This window comes from Dama dama, chromosome 20 (assembly GCF_033118175.1).
Source record: "Dama dama isolate Ldn47 chromosome 20, ASM3311817v1, whole genome shotgun sequence".
NCBI classification, from domain to species: domain Eukaryota; kingdom Metazoa; phylum Chordata; class Mammalia; order Artiodactyla; family Cervidae; genus Dama; species Dama dama.
In genome coordinates, this window is record NC_083700.1 from 104,780,709 (window position 1) to 104,794,186 (window position 13,478).

Genomic DNA, 13,478 nt, shown 5'->3' on the forward strand with positions numbered 1-13,478 from the left:
ATATATCTGCATACACAGGGGGCTTCTCCGTTCTGCTTTTATTACAGATGAATTGTTCAGATGAAGAAAGACAAGGTTTATTTCATTTCTTCTTTTCCTCTTCTTTCCCTTATTCCTAGGGTCTTGATCTGGTGATTTCCCCAAGAAGCCTGCAGGGGTGTGTGATAGGAAAGATGGGAAACAGACTCCGGACAACCAGGGATTTGTTGGGTCATTCTATGTGGTTTTCCTCGGATAATTTCCTCCATCTGCTTGACTTCTGAAGGATCCTTGTGAAGATTATAGGGAGGCTGCATTTTGTTTTAGCACATGGGGTCAGAACCTCTGGGTTGAAGTCCCTGGAGTTCAGGGAAGAAGCCGTGGCTGGAGCCTTAGAGATTGCAAAAAGGATGGGACCCCGTTTTGAAGGGAGGGATGAGGAGTGGTTGAGTGAGGACTCATTTTGAAATGAAAGGAGTCCTGGGTCTCTAAGCAGCTTCTAAAAATACCAGCTCCCAGCGCTGGGGAAAGGGGGAGGGGAAAATCGAGCGTGTGGAGAATAAAGATGGGAAGGAGGTGGGGGTGTGAGAGCCCTTCTTCAGGTAGATCTGATTTCAGAGCCTCCGCCTGTATCCAAGGGCCGGCAGGATGCCACACCTCCCTATGCTTCTTCAGCGAGCTTCGGTCTTCTGCGGTCTCCGAGCCTCAGCCTCTCCTGATGACCTTTCTTTGTACGGGCGAAGGAACTCAATTCCTCCCAGCCTCTCTTCCTACTGTTGCTGTCCAGCAAGTATGTCTGTGAGTAAGCTTGTACACATACCACACACATACACACACGAAGTGACACATGAAAGTGGCTTGTAAATGACCAGTGCTCTATGATGTCAGAAATTTTCATTCCGTTTGGTGCTCAAAGAGGTATGGACTGTGCAGAGACAGGGTGATTCACTCAGGTATTCTCAGCACAGAACATGGCACCCAGTGAGTGATGGCTGAAGGATGTGGAATACATATATACAAAACGCACAGACATCCAGGCCATGCAGGACTCACATTCATTCTCAAGGCTTCTCTGGCTAATATAGCCTCCAAAGGAGAGGGGTTAGGCCCCCCAAGAAAAGAGGTCTGAAAAGCCACTGGGTGGGTGGAGCTTTCTCTGCTCAGGTTCAGTCCAGACGGTGGCGCTCAGTAGCCGCCTCCCTCATCCTGGAGGGCTCCAGCCCTTCCCACCATCAACGCCTTAAACCCTCAGCCAGCACATAAATGACCTTCACAAGACAGAGGTCGTGCTCCACATTTCCTTTCGACTCTTTCAACGCTGGGTGAACTCTGCGAAGATTACTCTCGCTGATGCCCGGGAGTCTGGCCGCTGCTTTCTTTACGAGTCCCTGGGGTGGGCGGAGAGCATTTATAAAGGGGGAAACTCCAGGCTCTGAGCAGACTGGGGAAAGGGGTGGTCGCGGAGAGGGCTGCCTGTGTCCTGGCTGCAGAAGCAAGAACCTGGGGAACCAGTCGTTCATGCAAAATCTATCAATCGCCCATCCTGGCGTCCACATGGTTCCCCAGCCTCGGAAGAGCTGCTGGTAGGGTGGCACTGTGTCTGCCACTTTACTCTCCTTTCTCATGTAGCTCTCGGGCTCGTGCTTGGCCTCTTCTTCCCCAGTGTGTGTGTGCGTGCGTGTGTGTGTGTGTGTGTGTGTGTGAGAGAGAGAGAGAGAGAGAGAGAGATGAGGGCGGGGAGAAAGGGGGCGGGGTGGAGCCACGAGATACCCAAAGCTGCAGATACAGGAAGAAGATAAGGGCTAGGAGATAGAGGAGCTTCCCAGAGCTTGGGGTCGGGACACCGACCCCAAAACCTCCTGCAAGTCCTGGGTACTAGGGGTCTTCCAGGTTAGCTCAGAGGTTGTAAGTGTCGCTGCCTCCCCGCGGTTTGCTCCTCCTTAAGCCACGCCCACATTGCCTATTTCTCACGAATGAGAGGCTAAGATTCAGCGCTCTGGGCCACCCACGCCAGGTCATCCCTCTCCCCGTGAACCAAACCGGGTCTCAGCGCTGCCCCACCCCCCATGGTTTGGAGACTGGCGGGACCCCTTCCTTCTCCCTCTCCAATTTGCTGTTCCGCCCCTGGCCTATGAAACTCCACCTCTCCACCTTCTGCTGGCGGGGATTGGTGGACTTCCCGCGGTGGTACATAGGGATTGGTGCCCATGGATGATGGTCACCGGCGAGATCCCGCCCCCCAGCCAGCGCTAGGGTCTGGGGGCACTGCTCAGCGGTGCTGGGGCTGGCGCGGCTTGAGCCGCCGCCGCACTGACAGCTCGGTCTGCGGACCATGGAGACCGGCGCCTGCCCACATCCGCTGCGCCTGTTCATCTGCCTGATGCCGCTGTGTCTCGCTTTGCTTTTGGGGCCGGGGAGGCCCGGGACCGCCGAGGAAGGTGAGATTGGTGGCTATTTGGGAGGCTTGGATGCCAAAAGATAGAAAGCTGAAGAACTGGGGTGCTTGGGGAAGGAGTCGTACGAAGAGACTGGAGTCTGTATTGGGGTTTGAAGCAAGCGGACAGCGAGAAAGCAAAGAACTGGAGAGAGAGGAAAAGGTGGCTAAACAACGGAGAAGAGAGGAGCACTGAGGAGCTAGGGGGCTGGAGACCTGGGAGGCTGGGGAAGAAAGAGACCAGGAACCGTGGGAGCCAGAGGCGACGGTTCAGGGGCCGGTGAGACGGACAGGCCGAGCAATTGGAGGTGGGAGGTGTGGGGGCAGGGAGATGCGGAGGTGAGATTGGAGTATAAGGAGACGGGATGGAGCCGGAACAGTGGGGAGTCTAGGGGACCACTGCGTGGCGAACAGAAGGTAGAGTGCTGGTGGGGCGACGGGGGCGGGGGGCGTCTGGTGGCGTGTTTCGGAGAGGGCGTGGGGTCGGGGATTGGGGGGAAAGAGTCTGGGAGCTGTCCGACGTGCTTACCAGGGAGCTGTCCGCAGTGCTGAATTTGGCGTGTAGACTAACCAGCGCGATATGCGTTGCCGGGTTCGAGGGTGCTCGCTGTACCAGCGACCGCGTCCTGCTTCTGACTCTGAATTTGGGGGGAGCTGTACACTCAGTTAAATCCAGAGGCGTAATATCCAGGTGCAGGAGCTGGAGGAGCTGGAATCTGAGGCGTTGGCCTCGGGGTTGTTCTGGGCGCTAGATCTCTGATGCTTTCCAATATGCAATTCCGATGTGTTGTCGGTTACACCGAAATCGGGAAGCTGTCAGTGATCCTGCCCATTGTCGCTGACACCTCTGGGGCCAGCCCCCTTAAAGGGCTCACCTTGGAGCCCCACCCCCTTGCTTAAGCTCCAGATGAGTAATCTCCAAAGATTTGGAGATGGCCTGGGCTTCTGGCTCTGAGCTGCTGCTGTGCTTCTAACCAGTGTTTCTCTGGGACCGATCCTGACAGCAGAATTCAGACTGCAGTTCAGATGCCTCATGGGGGAAGAAAGTGACCACATGCATCTCTGGTTTAGAATGGGTCATGTCTTTATGTATTAAAGGAATTTTGATAATATTTCAAAAGCAGTGGAGATGACAGCCCCTGGGAAAGGGGCTGGTTGAGGAGATAAAGATTTTTATTTCTTTTGCTGCTGGCAGGGTCTCTCTACTTCGTTTTCCCCAGAGGCCCTGGGAGTCAAACTAAAAAGTTCAAGTCTCCCCTATCCCTGGTGATCCTAGACCTCAAAAGAACCCATGAGCATGACTGAATTCAGGAATGTGTATAAGAATTCTCAGATATGATCACTTTCTCCCTCTTATTGACACTCACTTATAACTTGGGGGATCTGGGAAGGTGGGGGGGGGGGTCATTGATCCCATTTTAGAGCCAGTCCTAGAACACATCATGGATTCCACGCCAGCCTGAATAATGACTCTCCAAATATTTCCATACCCGAATCCCCAGAACCTGTGAATATTGTCGTAAATGGCAATAAACTTTGCAGGTGTGGCTAAGGATCTTGAGATGGAGAGGTTACACTGGATTATATGGGTCACCCAATCACAATCACAATGGTCCTTATAAGAGAGACACAGAAGTCAGAGTTCTTCTGTAGAGAAGGAAACAGAAGTAGAGAAGGAAACAGAAGTAGAGAAGGAAACAGAGGCTGGAATGATGTGTTTTGAAGATGCAGGAGGGGACCACAGGCCAAGGAATTCAGGTGGCCACTAGAAGCTGAAGGAGGCAAGGAAATGGATTCTCCCCTTTGAACCTCCAGAAGGGACCAGTCTTTCCAACACCCTGACTAGACCAGTGAAACTGATTTTCAACTTCTGACCTCCAGAACTATAATGGAATAAAGTTTTGTTGTTTTAAGCTACTAAATTTGTGGTAATTTGTTACAGCAGTCACAGAAAACTAATACAGGCTCCCTCCCTAATCATTGTGGCTACCTTTCTTTAGACTAGATTTACTCACGCCTTCTCATGGGGACATATGAAGTGGGAAAAACTTGTCTGTATCCTTCACCACATTCTCTGTTTTCTCAGTCAGCAAATTTAAAGTGAACTCACCAAAGGTTCTCACTGACCCCTGCCCCGAACTTTCTGATATTTCTGTTCTTCCCTCTCTCTAGTCATCCTCTTGGATTCCAAAGCTTCCCAAGCTGAGCTGGGCTGGACTGCACTGCCAAGTAATGGGGTAAGTGTAAACCTTTCCCTCTCTGTCCCAAGGAGCCCCTGGTGTCTAGGACTCAGCCCCTTTATCTCCCCATGGCTATATCAGATCAAAATGCTCCTGAGATTGTAGTCTCCAGAAGCCCTGGCTTCAAGCCAGAGTGGCCTATTAGAAAATGTTGACTCTTCAGTCAGACTGAAAAAAAAAAAAAAAAAAGTGATAAGAGAACTGGGTGTGTCTAGGAACAGACACAGCATTTGGATGGAGCCAATGCTGGATGGTGCCTTGCACCCAGTAGGTCCACTAAGCAATGTTGTTGATTGATGGACTGACAGGACAAGCAAGACTTGGAATCCTAAAAGAGGCTTGGAAACTTGGGGTAATGGGGGGAGATGTGATGGTGTGACAGCAGCTTGGTGTTGTGGAAAGAGCAGGAGGTGGAGAGCCAGGAGACTCCCTACTTCTGCTATAAGAGGACGTGTCTATCCGCTCAAGTCACCTCTCTGGAGCCTGTTTCCCTGTTAACGGGGGACCTCAGTCGTCTCCAAGGTTTTTCCCAGCTCTGCGTCTTATAATTTCAGGGGTGTGTATGGGGAAGGAGGAGAGAAGAGGATGCAGAATGATGGGGAAGGGGGGCTTCAGCCCCAGTCAACGCCAGGGCTCGACTTCTTGGGAGCGCCTTGGCTCTGAGATGCCCACGTTTGCTCTCTTCCCCAGTGGGAGGAGATCAGCGGCGTGGACGAGCACGACCGTCCCATCCGCACATACCAAGTGTGCCACGTGCTGGAGCCCAACCAGGACAACTGGCTGCAGACCGGCTGGATCAGCCGCGGGCGCGGGCAGCGCATCTTCGTGGAGCTGCAGTTCACACTGCGTGACTGCAGCAGCATCCCCGGAGCCGCGGGCACCTGCAAGGAGACTTTCAATGTCTACTACCTGGAAACCGAGGCCGATTTGGGCCGCGGGCGTACCCGCCCAGGGGGCAGCCGGCCCCGCAAGATCGACACGATCGCAGCAGACGAGAGCTTCACTCAGGGCGACCTGGGTGAGCGCAAGATGAAGCTGAACACGGAGGTGCGCGAGATCGGTCCGCTCAGCCGGCGGGGTTTCCACTTGGCCTTCCAGGACGTGGGCGCATGCGTGGCTCTAGTCTCTGTGCGCGTCTACTACAAGCAGTGCCGCGCCACGGTGCGGGGCCTGGCGGCGTTCCCAGCCACCGCAGCCGAGAGCGCCTTCTCCACGCTGGTGGAGGTGACCGGAACGTGCGTGGCACACTCAGAAGGGGAGCCCGGCAGCCCCCCGCGCATGCACTGCGGCGCCGATGGCGAGTGGCTGGTGCCCGTGGGCCGGTGCAGCTGCAGTGCGGGATTCCAAGAACGCGGTGACATCTGTGAAGGTATCCAGCGCCCTGGGGGTGTGGTGTGGGAGTGTAGCCCGCAGGTGGCAGTTGGGAGAGAGTGTGTCCTAGATGAAAGAGGCAGGAGGGGGAGTGGGGAAGTCATGGGGTATGGAGCCGGGAGTCCTGACTTTTTGTGGTGCTTCCAGTGGGTGCAGCCGGGACCAGTAAGTGAAGTTAATGAGAAATGGATTTGACTCCATACAAGGAGGCATCAGGGACCTGTATTTCAGGCACCATGATAAACACCTCACACAGGCCTTCTCATTTATTCACAGCAATAATATCACCTTTATCCCTGTTTTTCAGATAAGGGAACAGAGGCTCAGAGAGATTAACACCTCGCTTGCAGTTAAGAAACAGGGAACCGAGTTTTAAATCCAGATTTGCCCAACTCTCAGGTTCTTTCTACTACACCATGCTGCCTCCCCTGTGCATAGGAAAGAAAGAACTCTACAATAGCCTAACTCTATTAGCTAGAGGCTGCTGGGATTGGTTACATTAGAGGGAGTGAACTTCCTGTCACCAACAATATACAAGTCAGAGGCTGGCAGGAGGATTCTTGAGCTGGAGAGACAGATTGGGAAGTTGCACTAGGTGACTACTAAGATCCCACCCAACTCTCTGAACTAGAGTCACTGTGCCCCCAGGGGAGATCCTTCATATTGAGGGTTCTGTTAGACTCTCTGGTCTGTGGGGGCACCAGGAACGGGTCTCTCCTTCCCTATCTGTAGCTCTGAGGACAGGGTAAGAATGGGGTGTGGACCATGTGCACTTAATAAAGAAAGACCAAGTGAGACTTTTTCTAGGCCAGGTCCTTCTCTGGGTGCCAGGGGAACAGAGATGAATCAGGCATAATCTCAACTCTTGAGAAATTCATAGTCTAGGTGGAAAGAGGTAAACATTTAAAAGTCACAACAGGATGATGTATGAGCTAACAGAGAGATTGATACAGTGGTGGGAAGACACTGGGAGAAGTGACTAAACTTGCTCTCATTTCTTTGTTCAGTCATCCATTCAACATGAGTTAAGAACACCTCACCTGCATTTATTGAGGGTGTATGATATGTTTATAAATGAATGTCACTATCTTTTCCCTGGGGCTCTTGTGGTTCAGTAACAGACTTGGAGAGAAAAACTTTCCTGGACTCTTCAGGTAAGGTTGGGATCCACTTCTGGGCCCTCCAAACCTCTATTTCTACATGGTTATTTACCCCATGGTCTGCAGTGACCCCTAGTGTTTCTACCACTTGACTAGGAACTTCTTGAGCTCAGACAATGGGTTGTATTATCTTAGCAGCTCCAGTGTCCATAATGGGACATATAGTAGGTGCTCAATGGAAATGTACTGGGTGAGTGAGAAGTTAGCATAAAGGGTGATACATATCAATAGAAATCTGAGGAATCCTGGAGACAGGAGAACCCAATTCTAAGTGTAGAGAGAGATGCTGATAAGGCCTTTCTTCCAGGCAGCCAAGAGATTTCTGAGATAAGAGATTGTGTCTATAGAAGCATGGAGGAGGGAGAGAACAGGGCATGCTTGGGGCTCAGCAAGTCAGCATGAATACAGAAGAGGGCATTTGGGGATGTGAAGGTGATGGGGCTGGAGAAGAGGAGAGGCAATTCATGAAGGGCCTTGAGTGGGGATAAAGAAGGGATAAAGAGCTTAGACTTTATGCTTTAGACCATTAGGGAGAGTTTGAAGCAGAGATCTGACAAATTCAGATTTGTATTTTCAAAAGATCACTCGAGCTGCAATTACAAAGAAAAAGCTGGAGAAGGAAGGATTAGAGGCCAGATGTTGAGGAAGAAAGATGATGTAATAGTCCAGGAGAAAGAGCACAAGTTCTGAACCAAGGCAGAAGCAGAGCTCACTGAGTGACAAGGATGGATGTAATAACAAGATCTCCACAGCACTTGGTGACCATTGATTTAGAAGAAGGAGTCCTTGTTGACTTATCTGCATCCAGAGGATGGAATGCACAGATGGTAATTCACTGGAGTAGAGAACACAGGGCATGAATGCACAAAAAGATTTGATGGTGTCTATGGTGCACTCAAATAGAGGTAGCTAGAAAGTGGGTCTGGAACTCAGCAACAGAGAGATAGATGCTACTTGAAGCTATAGGTTTGGTTGGGACAGACCAGGGAGAATGTGTGGGGAAAGAAGCAAGGCGGCCAATGATGAAGTCTCACAGAACAGCAATATACAAAGGGGAGCTATAAAGAAGACTGCAAGGCAGTGATCAGAGGCTGGAGGAGAGTGTGATTTCATGGCAGCCAAGGATGATGGAGGGCTTTCTGGGTGGCTCAGTGGTAAAGAATCTGCCTGCCAAGTGGGAAACCTGGGTTTGTTCCCTGGGTCAGGCTGACCCCGTGGAGAAGGAAATGGCAATCCACTCCAGGTTTCTTGCCTGGAAAATCCCACGGACAGAGGAGCCTGGTGGGCTACAGTCCATGGAGTCAAAAAAGAGTCAGATGTGACTTAGCAGCTAAACAACAACAACAAGAGTGATGGAGGTTCCAGGAGAGGATGGCCTGCAGTGTTGGTGAGCCGTAGGGAACACGAAGATTGGTCAATGTCTGCCTAGTGGCCCTGGTGAGAGCAGTTTCAGCTGAGTGATGGAGGTCTTACCAGCTGCAGCAGGTAAGAGGATAAGGAAATTGAAGAGCTAAAGGCAGGGAATGTAAACACTCTCTGGAGGCTGGGTTTGAAAGGGGAGAAGAGGGCATGATGTCTTGAGGAGGACATTGGGTGGAGAGAGGATTTTTTTTTTTTTTTTTTTTTACTGTAGATGAGAGAGAGCCTTGTTTATACAGGAGGTGAGGAGCCAAAGGGTTACCAAGTGTGGGGCGGCAGTCGACCTCCAGGGAAGAAGTATTTTATTACTGATGTGGATCAGAATTGCTGATGCATGCTGCTAACAAAAAGCAGGCCATGTTTTAGTCAGTTTTATTGTTTTTAAATACAGTGCCCTGCTGCCCATGCCTTAAATGGACTGCTTTTATGGCTCTACTCCCTGTACTGTTACCGGAAAGAGCTGATAGAGAAGAGAATTACCAACCCATGGCCTCTCTTCTCCCTGTGGTTTAGGAGGGGGCACCTGTACCAGTGGATAGGGGAATCTTGCTCTGCTTTACTCACCGCTGCAGCTCCAGAGCCTAGAACAGCACCTGGCTCATAGCCATGCTAAAAAATTGTTGAATGAATGGATCAGGGACTGGAGGAGGGGATTTAGATATACATTCTAGGCAATCACAGTGAGAGAGAGAGAGAGAGAGAGAGAGAGAGACTCAGGAACCCAATCCCACTTCTGACTTTGGCTGAGACCAGACAAAGGCCATTTGTAATGGCATCAGCTCTGCCTTAGGGAGCAAGGACGTGGGGAGGATGCCAGGTAAAGCTTCACAGGGGAGGTATTATTTTGAACTAGGACTTGGAGAAACATAGGCGTTTGCCAGGAGAGAAGTTGCGTAAGACATTATGGGACAAGACGCAGAGGTGGAAAAGGAAAAGTTCAGTGTGGTATGGGTGGGGTTGGCATTGGGGAGCTGTTGGAGGGTTTTTTATAAAGGGAAATGAAATGGTCAGGTTTGTATTTAGAAAGGGAAGGCCTTGAAAGTATTTTCTGTAGCTATTATAGAGCCCTCTCTGAAGGCAGACAGACAAGGAGGCATCTCTCTTTAATGACCATGACTCTTGCTCCTCTCCCAGCCACCAGAGGAATTATTGAAAGATGTGGGGTTTCCCTTGGGGGAAAAAGTCAGAGTGTATGACTCGTGTCTTCAAATCTCTGTACTGCCCTGGAGCAGAGGGACTCAAGCAGACATGCTGAGGCTCCACAGGGTACATCAAGTCCCTGCGACAGACAGGCATGAGGCGGGTTACAAGCAGGGAGGCTGATTTGGGCTCAGCATGAAGGCATGAGTGCTCAGTCGCCAAGTCACTACGTTATGTCCAATTCTTTGTGACGCCAAGGACTGTAGCCCGCCAAGCTTCTCTGTCCATGGAATTTTCCAGGCAAAAATACTGGAGCAGGTTGTCATTTCCTTCTCCAGGGGATCTTCCTGACCCAGGGATCGAACCTGTGTCTTCTGCATTGCAGGTGGATTCTTTACTACTGAACCTGGGAAGCCCCACCACCTGCTTACTGAATGCCAGTGTGAGCCAGGTGGCAACCTAACTAACAGCTGTGACTTGCTATTCCCACTCCCCCACAGCGCCCCCTACAGGGGGCAGAGGCCCGCACTCAGATCCCAGCTCTGCCTGGTACTGAGGGGCTGTGAGAAGTTACTCAATCAATCTCTCTGGACCCCCCTTTCTTCTCAGAGCTGGGGGAAAGTACCCTAGGGGGCTGATGTGAAATTTAAATGGAAGCACTTTCAAACTGCCAGCATTGTTCAGCAGAGGCCGCCTCAGAAGGAGGTGGGGTCCCACTACCAGGTATCTGAGCAAAGACTGTGGAAAGCAGCTAGGAAAGCTGCTGCAAGATAGGCCAGAGGGCGTTCAACTAGAGCACCCCTGAAATTCTGACTCTGACCGTGAGGAAGAGAGGGAGGGGGCCGGTACTCAGGAGTCCCTTCCTGAGTCTGCTCCTCAATACAACCTCTTCTAAACAGAGCCTCTCAAAGTAGACATAAGCAATGCTGTCTCTGATTGGACCACCCACCTCTGGGACCCCAGACACACATACACACGGAGAAAGGAGCTTCCCACATTCTTTCTCTCCTGCTGTGCGATCCTGCAAACACATCCCTCTCTTACTTCCCGATGGAGGTGGGCAGGCCATGCCTAGTGTTTGCATTTGTCTGGTTTGTTGAGGCCAGAGAGGCATAGGAAGTAGCAAGGCTAACACTGGAACCAAGGCCTCCGGAGTCCCAGCCTGACTGCTATTGCCCAGACCAGATGTTCGCGAGCCCTGTGCTTTGTCTCAAAGGCAGGAACTCCCAAAGACTCCTGAGCTTTGGAGGCCCTGCCCAAAGCTGCCCAAAGCCCAGGGCTCTAGGCAACAGGGACCCATTGCCAGACCTAAGCTTCCAGATAATGAGAACCCTCAGCCCCCTGCCCTCTTCTCCCAGACAGCTGGAAGTTCTTCCCAAGGGCTAGTCTACATCCTTTCTGTTGTACTATGTCTTCTTGGGGCTGGAGAGCTGCCAGCCTTCCACAAAAAGCTAAACCAGAGGAGAGGGATAAAGAAATCCTGGCAGGGTCAGGGAACCAGGTGAGGACCACCCAAGCTCTGAGAGGAGGGCCAGAAGCCTTTGCCGCCCTCTCTGGCCCAGCTGGTGAGAAATTTTTTAAAGTGGGTGTTGAGCTGTTTCCACTTTAAGCCTGTGCTGGAGGAAGAGTAATTACTAGCATTAGTGTGCAAATGTTGTCTGTACTGGGCTCAGCGGTTTGCATCTTTTATCTCAATCCTCCAACCACCTTTTTGAGGTAGGTATTCTATGCAAGGCTCAGAGAAGTGGACCAACTTGCCCAAGGCCACGCAGCAAATAAGTCATGCAATTCAGCTGCAAACCCAGGTAGATAGAAAAGCCTGTGCTTTTAACCACCGACTTCTAGGGGAGGCGAGGGAAGTGAGAGAAGCCAAGTAACTGAGGAGGTGTCAGAACCAAGGAACTTTCATGGTCCCTCTTCTCACTCCACTTGAGTGGCTGGCTCCACTCTTAAATGGGGACCAAGTGCGTCAGTAGAGGATTTATGATGCATTAACCCTCAAACAGTGGAGGTGGGAGGAAGAGCTCTGACAAGTGTGTGTGTGTTTGTGTGTGACAATGTTTTTACTGGGAGTGTGTGGGTGTCTGTCCTTGAGTAACTGGGGAACAACCCTCAGAGGCCTCTCCCTTCTGTCCTCACATCAAAACTGGAAAAGCCTGGCTCCTTTTCTTCTAGTGGGCCTTAGGGCAGTGTGGTGTGGGCTCTGAACCAGTCGGCTGCAGTTGGAATCCCTCCATTTACTAGCTGTGGGACATCTGGCAAGTTACTTAACCTCTCTGAGCCTTAGTTCCCTCATTTTTTAAAATGAGGATAAAGTGCAGATCTTACAAGTTGTTATGAGCATTCAGTGAATTACTAAAAGCAGCAACGCAGCTCCACCCCAACCGGGAAAGTGGAGAAGAGACAGGCTCTGGTGTAGCCCCTTGCTCACGTAGTTCCTCCCCGCAGCCTGTCCCCCAGGGTTTTACAAGGTGTCCCCGAGGCGGCCCTTCTGCTCGCCGTGCCCAGAGCACAGCCGGGCCCTGGAAAACGCGTCTACGTTCTGCGTGTGCCAGGACAGCTACGCACGCTCGCCCACCGACCCGCCCTCGGCGTCCTGCACCCGTGAGTCCGGCTCCTGAATGCCTTACCACGGGCAGGGGGTGGGAGGCGGTCTGTAAAGGCGGAATGGAGGCGTGGTGAGGGCAGGGGTTCCACACTGGGAAGCGCCAGGGCGCACACGCGGGCCTGCCCCCCAGAAGGCAGAGTGGTGGGAGGGGTGGTGACCGCAGGCTGGGGCCTGAGGATGGAAGAACCAGGACAACCGAGAGAGTCCAGGCGAAGGGATGAGGTTAGGCTTGTTGGGCGGTCACCCTGTGGGCCACCGGCCACCGCTCCCGCCCTCACCTCTCCTCTCTCCAGTCAGGAGGGGGACTCCCGCCCCCGTACACTCTGTTGGGTCCCCAGATCCGTAACTTCATCCCCTCACTAACGTCCACCCCCACTCCCACATCCCGCCCCTCACCGGCCCCCGCCCCGCCCCACCCCCCGCCCCTCACTGGCCCACGCCGCGCCCCTTCCCGGCCCCGCCCCTCACTGGCCCACGCCCCTCCCCTCCCACCTGGCCCCGCCCTTTACTGGTCACACCCCGCCCATTCCCCGCCCCGCCCCCGCCCCCCTCTGCTACGCGGCCACCCACCCCCACCCCTGACTGCGCCCACCCATCTCCCCCAGGGCCGCCGTCAGCCCCGCGGGACCTGCAGTACAGCCTGAGCCGCTCGCCGCTGGCGCTGCGGCTGCGCTGGCTGCCGCCGGCCGACTCGGGCGGCCGCTCGGACGTCACGTACTCGCTGCTGTGCCTGCGCTGCGGCCGCGAGGGCCCGGCGGGCGCGTGCGAGCCATGCGGGCCGCGCGTGGCCTTCGTGCCGCGCCAGGTGGGGCTGCGGGAGCGCGCCGCCACGCTGCTGCACCTGCGGCCCGGCGCGCGCTACACCGTGCGCGTGGCCGCGCTCAACGGCGTGTCTGGCCCGGCGGCCGCCGCGGGAGCCACCTATGCGCAGGTCACGGTCTCCACCGGGCCCGGGGGTAAGATCTTCCGCACCTCGCGCGCTCCCCTGTGCCACCCACCGCGAGCATGCCCACAGCCCGCAACACCCCAAATAAACTGCGATCGCAGGTTTTACACGAAGATCCCCGACCCCGGCGACCCCCACCGAAGTCAGTCCCCTTCCCGAAGGCCACGCGGGAGGGACTGAA

At 53.4% G+C, this 13,478-nt stretch overlaps 1 protein-coding gene across 1 annotated transcript in view; it reads left to right on the forward strand.

The window, feature by feature from the left end:
* The first annotated feature begins 2,311 nt into the window (after positions 1–2,311).
* EPHA10 (EPH receptor A10) overlaps positions 2,312–13,478 on the forward strand; it is a 45,334-nt gene continuing 34,167 nt past the window's right edge. Inside the window, exons 1-5 of the mRNA XM_061122345.1 lie at positions 2,312–2,417; positions 4,586–4,650; positions 5,344–6,022; positions 12,192–12,347; positions 12,957–13,307. Of these exons, the coding sequence (XP_060978328.1) occupies positions 2,312–2,417; positions 4,586–4,650; positions 5,344–6,022; positions 12,192–12,347; positions 12,957–13,307 (1,357 nt within the window). The remainder of the gene's footprint in view (positions 2,418–4,585; positions 4,651–5,343; positions 6,023–12,191; positions 12,348–12,956; positions 13,308–13,478) is intronic.